The sequence below is a fragment of the Xenopus tropicalis genome, chromosome 8 (genome assembly GCF_000004195.4).
Source record: "Xenopus tropicalis strain Nigerian chromosome 8, UCB_Xtro_10.0, whole genome shotgun sequence".
Lineage (NCBI taxonomy): Eukaryota > Metazoa > Chordata > Amphibia > Anura > Pipidae > Xenopus > Xenopus tropicalis.
This window is the reverse complement of record NC_030684.2, coordinates 105581340-105590825: the sequence shown is the minus strand read 5'-3', so window position 1 is coordinate 105590825 and position 9486 is coordinate 105581340. Positions and strand designations below refer to the sequence as shown.

General features: G+C 43.2%; 1 protein-coding gene across 1 annotated transcript; it reads left to right on the top strand.

Moving 5' to 3' along the window:
• The first annotated feature begins 3097 nt into the window (after positions 1 to 3097).
• Positions 3098 to 7910, top strand: acot2 (acyl-CoA thioesterase 2). Its single transcript, NM_001126534.1, is given in 3 exon segments — positions 3098 to 3656; positions 6084 to 6286; positions 7090 to 7910. Coding segments are annotated over 3 exon segments (1260 nt in total). The 5' UTR covers positions 3098 to 3202; the 3' UTR covers positions 7693 to 7910.
• Positions 7911 to 9486: the final 1576 nt, after the last annotated feature.

The window sequence follows — 9486 nt, the reverse complement described above, 5'->3', positions numbered from 1 at the left end:
TTACTGCTGTTTCCCAACCTAAACCTTTATGCCTTGCTGCCCCTTACATTTGGAATGCCCTCCCTGAATCCCTCTGGAGAGAATCCTCCCTCAGTCTTTTTAGAACTAAACTCAAAGACTACCTCTTGGGGCACTTGCATAACAGCTGAACTGGGAACTGGCACTTATAATGCAATGTCTCTGACTTAAACCTACAGCACTTAATATCCTCGTATTTGTGTCTGTAAGTACCCTCCCACTTAGACTGTAAGCTCTACGGTGCAGGAACCTTCATCCTCTTGTCTCTTTGATTCTTAACCTATTTATTTGTATTATCTATTATTATAATAACCCTGTTTGTATTAAATGATTGTCCTGTTATACAGTGCTTTATAAAGTAGCGTTATATAAATAAAGATATACAAACAAACATACATACATACAAATACTACTGTAGTTTACATAAATAAACTGCTGTGTAGCCATGGGGTTAGCCATTCAAGTTCAAACAGGGCTAAATGGTGCAGGTTACATAGCAGATAACAAATGAGCTCTGTAGAATACAAAAGGGTTAGTTCTAAAGGTGGCCATACACGAGCAGATCCGCTCGCTTGGCGATGTCGCCAAGCGAGCGGATCTTCCCCCGATATCCCCACCTACGGGTGGGCGATATCGGGGAGCCTTTAGGTAAAAAAAAAAATAATCCGATCGTTTGGCCCTGGGGCCAAACGATCGGATTATGTGAGCGGCAATGGGGCAGTCGGATCAGGGACCGCATCAACGAGCCGATGCGGTCCCCGATCCGACCGGATTTTCTAACCTGGCCGATCGAGATCTGGCCAATTTCAGGCCAGATATCGGTCGGCCAGGCTGCTCGGCTCTCCCCATACACGGGCCGATTAGCTGCCGAATCGGTCCAAGGGACCGATATCGGCAGCTATAGTCGGCCCGTGTATGGGGACCTTTACACAGGGATCAAATCCCATTGTATTCTACAGGTCTTATCTGCTATATAACCTGTACCTTTTCTCCTTTTTCAGACTGAATGGCTGCCCCCATGGCTACACAGCAGCTTATTTATATAAACTATAGTAGTGTCTCTGAAGCAAACACACCAGTTTTACCAGTTCAGGACAACAGTGGATTATATTTACAGATGGTCTTAAACTATCACCATCTACATCATAATAAGTAAAATCTACACCACAATGGTAGGGTTTACAACTTCAAGTATATTTGAGGGTCTATTTTATTTATTATTTTAGAAATAATCCTATTTGTTATATATAGTATATTAAAATGAATTCACCCAAATACTGCTGGCCGTGAACCACCATTCCAGGAATTTTTGTGGCAGTGGTGGATTTAGCACAACTTATGCTACAGGGACCCATGCAATAGGTCCTACAGCACACATACCCCTTGCTCAACAAGGGAAAAAGGGGCCAAATTCATTAGGTAAAAGGCCAGTTCTGCCCTCTCTGCCCCCACTTCTGTCTGAAGCCACCCACTGCCAGACCCAGTCCCCCTTTTACCTGCAACAAGCCACCAGACCTAATCGCCCCACAACCAGCTGCTAGACTCGATTCCCCTTTACTATCTGCAACTTTCCGCTTGACTAGTCCACCTTCCCCACACCCACTGTTTACTGCAGGCACTGCTCCTTACTGTACCCCCATCCCCAAGAGCCAGGACTGTATTTAGGTCAGGTGCTACCCTGGGCACAGAACCTAACAACCACCCCCCCATTGCAAAAGTGATGTCATGCGCATGATGGTAGCATGTGATGTCACTTCAGTATGAGTTATGTCACACGCGCAGCATTGAATATCTCATCCCCCCCCCTCCCGCCAGGCTGGGGTAATTTTTATTTACTAAAAAAAAATGATTATATAGGCACGAGAGGACTGCCCCCCACCCCTAAAAAGCTGCCGCACTAGGCACAGGCCCATGGGTGACTATATATAAATATGGCCCTGCTAAGTGCTCTGCGCATAGAGAGTGAAGACAGTTGTAGGAATTTTCCATTTCCCCCTCAAATTGCATCCCCCCTCAAGTTGTGCCCTAGGCATGCCCTTGCACCCCTTAGTACTCTAGCACTTCCAAATCAATCAATTACTCAATGCACACCTACTAACCACAAAAAGGCAGCAAATGGTATGTTTAACATATAATGCTCTTTATATGGAAAATATTCACAGAACAGTAAATACAATTATAATGCATAATATGGTTCTGAATCCCCTTGACAAAGGACTGTGTTCCGAAATGTTGGGGTTTTCTCAATCCACAGGTGTCTGCTTTTTCTGTATATTACATTTTGTCCAACTGGTGGTATGTATATTATGCATTGTAAATGTATTTATTGTTTTGTGAATATTTTCCATATAAAGAGCATTATATGTTAAACATACCATTTGCTGCCTTTTTGTGGTTAGTAGGCATTGAGTAATTGATTGATTTGTATTAATATTCTGTTTGCCCCTGTGTGGGCTTGGGGAACAGATTCTCATTTGCATCCTTTTTCTCTCTTTATTTTTGCTGTCTTTGTTTTAAAGCCAGCTTTTTTTGCTTTAGCAATTGTGGTGTGCCCTCCAAAACTGTTTGTTTGTACTCTAGCACTTCCATTCAGGATAATAGAAAATAACTTCTAATTTATCTTGTAAACAAGTTGTGGCTGCAGTAACCTATATTCCCCATTAGATGGCAGTGTCGCCATTAATTAGTAGGTTTGGAAAATTCCTTTGGTAAGTTCTAGACACGGAGTTAAAAGTCAGAGGGAGGAGATAACCTAGAGGATATACGGAAGTGGGGAAGGCAGAATGTTTTTGACCCATTCATAACAGACAGCGTGCTGCCAGTTGCCCCAGAAACCATCGAGTTGGAGGGCAGGGAGCACATGGAAGGAGGCAAGTTAATGATGCAAACTGCTGAGGACTAGCAATACTAACTAACTATACACCGGGCTGTTGGATTATATGCAGGAATAGCACTGATCATTGAACTGAGTCTCTATGAAGTGAATCTTAAGTCTGTGTTCCCAATAAAATGTGACTCTGAATCTGTGTAGCATATGAAACAAGCAGCACAGGTCACAGCACAACCCTGGGCAATGTATTTTCCATAAGCTCCTGTTATTTAAAGGAAAATGCTGGCATCTAGATTGAAAGTTATGTTCTGCCTTCTGCGCAGGCCCCTGCCTAGATTCCTGCCTGCCTGTGCCATGTCTGTGTCTCTGCAGGTCACCCCAGGGCACTGCCTGTATGATGAGCCCCTACGGGTGGCTGCTTCTGGCATAGGACCTGGGCAGGAAGTGACCCTCCAGGCAACAGTGACTGATGAAGGTGGGGAAACCTTCACTTCTTTAAGTCGTTACCGGGCAGGGAGTGGCGGGGAGTTGGATCTGTCACAGTGCCCGGCTTTGGAGGGTGGCAGTTTTACTGGGGTAGAGCCTGAGGGACCCCTGTGGGCCCTACAACCGCAGAGCCCATTCAGGAGGTTTCTCCGGAAGGACGTACAGAGCCCAATACAGCTCCAGCTTTCTCTGTACCAGGGCCATGAACCTCTTGGGCCACTACTGGCCACTGCCACCCAGGAGAGGGGATTCATTGGAGAAGGAGTGAGTCGGATACCGGTGCGGGAGGGCAAGGTCCGGGGCAGCCTCTTCTTGCCACCAGGTGAGTGCTTTACATATTCCCCCCCCCCCCCCCTGTATAGGTCAGGATGGGCAGCCTGCAAAAAAGAGGATTCTGGCTATTATAGTTTAATTTAGCTTGACAATAAAAAAAAAAGCCATTTGCCATTTTCAGTGGGCTTTACCACCCTTTGAGAGATCTCTTTGACCTTATAGATACTTAGGTCCCCATGAATGAGAAGTTGCAGTTAGGGTCCACATTCACTCTGGGTAGATCTTTTTTAATATGGCCATGCATGTCCTCTGATTTTATCTTGTAGATATATCCACTACTCAATGCAAGGGATGGGAGTAGGAATAGGGTTGGCAGCTTTTTTAGGGAAAAAAGGTCACCTTATCTTTCTTAATAAAAACATTTGCATTTTTTTTACAGGACAGGTGGCAAAACTAGTTGTTATGGACAGTGTTTATGCTTTCTGGGACAGCTAATTAACTGCCAAGTTAGTACTGCTGAAATAGGGCTGGCATGCTCTTGGGCATTGTGCTGCTCCTCTCCTAGGCAGCAGGGCAAAATGTGAAAATGTGTGTGTTAGGGTGAAGACACACAGAGCTACTGGTAGCAGCTACTTGTTGTGGCTAAAAATAAATAGACAGTGCTAATCATTTACTAATTATTGTCTCTACGTGTGTTTTATTAGAGGGAATTCTCAGTATTGTCTATGGCAGGGTATTCTCTGGCATTTAGTAGCTGTGACAAGTAGCTGCTACAAAGTAGCTGTGTGTGTCTTCACCCTTAGGAGCAGCCAGAGGAAATGAAATTTACAGATAGGCTAAAAGTGGCCATATACTGAAAGATCTGCTTGTTTGGTAAGGCCAAACAATCGGACCACAATGATGGGGATACAGGCTGTCAGGGCAGGGACCGCATCAACGAGCCAATGCAGTCCTTGCCCTGACAGGATTTTCAAACCTGCCCATTAGATATCTGCCCAATTTTCAGCCAGATAGCCCCGTACACAGGCCGATAAGCTGAAGACATGGTACATCGTCAGCCCTTATTGGCTTATGTATGGCCACTTTTAGGGTGAAGGGTTGTAGTTCTAACTTTATACAGCCTGTGACCTGCACAGATTGTGCTGTATTACTATTTCTGTGCTATTATTTAGATATGAGAATATCTAATATTGTAATATAATGGGTTGTGTCCTTGGGGAGAATGGGTGCTCCTAGGCATGGGCACATAAACAAATGAAAGCAAAACAGAGACCTTTACCGCACACCCTTTGGCTCTCCAAAATAATTAAGCGCCTGGTGCACACTGCTGGAGGGATTGACACCCTCCCAAAACCAAACTAGCAACAGACGCAAATGGCACTCAGAACTGCAAATAAGGGAACAAGCCCTTAAAAAACTTTATTGCGGAGGTGCAACATTTCGGGGGCAAAGTGACCCTGAAACATTGCACCTCTGCAATAAAGTTTTTTAAGGGCTTGTTCCCTTATTTGCAGCTCTGAGTGCCATTTTCGTCTGTTGCACATAAACAAACGAAACAGCTGGACTGAAGGTGGGTTTAAAGCCCCACAAGTAATCATAGGCGACCCATACTAGGAACATAGAAGGGTCCTTCCACCAGGGGGCCTAAAATAATTGTGTTATTTTTTTTTCCTGGAATAATGCATTATTTCCTAAAAGGAGCACTGGCCTGAAAAATCTTGGTAAATGAATACATGGGGGGGGGGGGGGTGCCCAACAATATTTACCCCCCAGCAAACCCAGCTTTTTTTGTCCGTTAAATCACTGTGGACAAATCCATTTTATTCTTTTAATACTATTAATCACACTGGCAGGAATGGGCATTCACAATAGCAATACTGTCTGTAGTAGGATAAAGGCCTTTGTCCCACCTCCTTGGTTTGTTTAAGATAATTGAGACATCTGCCAGGGTAGCGATAATGTCAGGAGGGTGTAAAACAGTACATCTTGATAAAATGTAAACTATATATATATATATATATATATATATATATATATATATATGAATATCCCAAATGGTCTCATGGCCAAGTTGGTTCCTATGGAACACCCATGTGTATTTAGTGACAGAAGCATGGGTATATTGGTCAGGAACAGGAAAGGTTAGCTGTTACTGCTTGCATAGTGTGGATTTCAAACTGAATACGCTGCAGCATACATTTTCTGGCAAAAACCCACCCAGTGTGCAAGGTGACAGGTGGATACAATTGATGTCACTGACTGCAGCCATGCATGTTGCTTTGATAGGTTGGTTGCACCCCTCCTCCAGAGTGAGCTGTCTTGTCAGGAATTCTGATAGAGGCCTGGGAAGTACTTTTCACCAATAATAAAAATCTGAATATTGTCAAACAGTAATTAAACATTTTGTCTGGAAAACTTTAGAAGTCTACTAACTTTATTAAATTAAATAATGTGATTGACATGTGTTGCTATTTAGGAGAGGGACCATTTCCTGGTGTTATTGAATTACAAGGAACTGGAGGAGGCCTGCTGGAATACAAGGCTAGCCTTCTGGCTGGTAAAGGATTTGCCACACTTGCTTTGGCTTACTATGGCTATGAAGATCTTCCCAAGCAAATGAAAGATTTTCATTTAGAATACTTTGAAGAAGCTGTGAATTTCATGTTGAAAAATCCAAAGGTGAGAACCCCTAGAGGAGATGGGAAAGGAAACCTTCATACAGGGTTTTTGGAAAAAAGGCCTATTGTCAGGCATGTCCACAAAATGTTGTATGAAGCGCAGGGGTTTCTGCTTCTTCACTTATATTTTTCCCTTACATAAGCAGTAAGTACATTTGATATTATTAGGGGTTCACCAAATCCAGGATTCTCATACAGGTGGCAGGCCACACTTAGTTGACAGCTTTCTCTGCCCACGATGTCAGTGCACACCTAATCCTCTTTCACTTGTACGGCCTCCAAACAGCACTGCACTTTGCACCTTGCTCTGGATTTTGAATCAGCACACACAACACAGCTTGCTCCATCAGTCCAATGATAAAGGTATAATCACTGGGGGGGTGCCAAAATGTTAGTAATAGTAATCACTGACTTTGGGTAAGTTCTCCTGTCAGCAGAAACCTGCAGCGGCCCAGAGTACCTGCAAGTGAGTGATCCTTTTCTGCCAGGGGTATCAGGTTAGTGATTACAATCACCGTGGCCTAACATTTTGGCATCCCCCCCAGCGGTTATACCTTTCCTTCTCCTTTAATGCTTAAGGCTCCATCCCTTGTGTATGTGAGACTGGTAAATGAGCCCCAGGGTTTTTCCCAAATCTTGCAAAAAGTGCTAGGTTTGGTCCCAAACCAAACTTGAAGTGAAAGAATTCCCTACCCCAAAGTCTCATATATACTGTCTTTATATCAACATCTCTTGCTCAGAAATAATGGTTATGGTGCTTTTTCATTGCTGATATGTTTATGTTTTTTTTTTTTTTTACTTTAGGTTAAAGGTCCAGGGATAGGACTTCTGGGCCATTCTAAAGGTGGAGATCTTGTCCTCTCTATGGCTACTTTCCTAAAGGGCATAACAGCCACAGCTGTTGTTAATGGTTCCCTTGCAAATGTGGGAGCTGATTTACATTACAAAGATATCATGCTCCCTGCTATTGGCTTTGAAGCGAATAGAATTACATTTCCCCAGCCTGGAGTGGCAGATATCAGCAATGTTCTGAACAATCCTCTCGAAGAACCTAACCGTGCAAGCCTAATTCCCGTGGGCAGGGCAAACAGCAAGTTCCTCTTTATTGTGGGGCAAGAGGACAAGAACTTTAAAAGTGATTTTTATGCCAAAATTGCTTGTGACCTATTGACAGAGCAAGGGAAAGAAAAGCCACAAGTTGTATGTTACCCTGGAGCTGGTCACTACATTGAGCCACCTAATTTTCCACTATGCAAGGCCTCTATGCATAGACTGGTGGGTCTTCCAGTGATCTGGGGAGGAGAAATGAAAGCCCATGCCATGGCACAAGTTGATTCTTGGCACCGGATTCAGGCCTTTCTCCATGAGCACCTAGATACACAAGATAACATACCCAGCAAGCTGTAACCAAGTAACATTTGGATATCCCAGTTCATACCCTGAGACTGACAGCCTACTTTTCTGCTCTAGAAAACTACCATTGGAAAAGGTTGTCTAGTATGCAAAGGGCAAGCCCCAGACCAGTTTTTGTTGTATCCGTTCTATGCAAACCTATGTCCCCACCTTGATATTTTCTTGTGTCATACTGATATATATTGAAATGGTTTAAATAAATATTAAATAAATATTTAATGCACTTTTATTGTCTCTTTTAAAAAAAAAAACACTCCTAAAAGTTTGCTATTTTTTTCAGATGGAAACTGATGTGAGCACATACATTTCTTCACTTCAACTGACAATTTAATCCAGTCACAAAATATATGTGGATCTCTATACCTTAACTCTATCAAAAAATTACAGAGAAAAGTGAAATCAAATTTTAAAGGAGACATATAGGATAAATGAGAAAACCTTATCTTTTAGGCAGTTATGAATAATATATGGTGCTGGTTTAACTTTGGGCTAAAAATTACTACTATCCTTTACTGGAGCACCCTATAGATCTCTCTATAGATCCTCTCAGGTCCTTGTCCTAACATCCCTGCCAGAAACACAGTAGAAGGGGAGTAGGTAATCACAGCCCTGCAGTCACACAATCAGAGACAGGCTTAAAGGACAAGGAAAGGCTAAGTCACTTGGGGGTGCCAAAATGTTAGGCACCCCCAAGTCACTTTAATCGCTTACCTTTTACCCCGGGCTGGTGCCCCTGTTAGGAGAAAACAGCACCAGTCCGGGGTACCTGCAGCGAGCGCTTCCTCCTTCCTGCTTCGTTTTGCCAGGACCGGCGCATGCGCAGTAGAGTGAAAAGCCGACTTCTCTGTTAAAGTTCAGCTTTTCACTCTACTGCACATGCCCGCGCACGCGAAGCAGGAAGCGCTGCAGCTACCCCGGGCTGTTGCAGTTCTCTCCGAACAGGGGCACCAGCCCGGGGTAAAAGGTAGGCGATTTAAGTCACTTGGGGGTGCCTAACATTTTGGCACCCCCAAGTGACTTTGCCTTTTCTTCTCCTTTAAGCTCCCTATCAGGTCAGCCTAGCTGCTGCCTGGGAAAGGAGGCATCAGGAAGTGGAACAGATGGGCAGGACTAGTGTACAGATATTTTTCTATGGGAGATGGGCTTTCCGTAACGGGTAACAGGTTTCCGGATAAGGGATCTCATACCTGTACAAGGTACTGTTTTATTGTTACAGAGAAAAAGGAAACCATTTTTAAAAATGTTAATTTTTTTATTAAAATGGAGTCTATGGGAGATTGCCTTTCAGTAATTCAGAACTTTCTGGATAATGGGTTTCTGGAGAAGGGGTCCCATAACTGTGTATAAGGGTACGGATATAATTTACAAAGCACTGGTGCTCACCATGTCTAAATCCCCTAAGCAAAGGTCCACAAAGACGGAGGCATAAAGATTCTTCTTGCTCGACCACAGATAGCCCTACAATTTAATTTGCTGAAATAAATATGCCAAGCTTTCAGGAAGGAACCCTTTGGGAAGCTTTTGTAGGTTTCCTTGGACTGCGCTAATAAATCATGTAGAGCTATGTGTGGCCCACCAGTAAGAACCTACCTGTTTGTATTTTTTGTTCTGCTTTATAATTCCCATTGAATGCCTTCCATTACTAAAGCTGTACTGCAGTTATCAATATATAGAAATATTTGTTGCTTTCATTTATTATACTAATTATATATTTATATTATTAAATCTTACTTTGCTGCTTGATTCAAGGTTAACGTCTTTTCTTTCTTTACTGTTTGGTTACCCAAA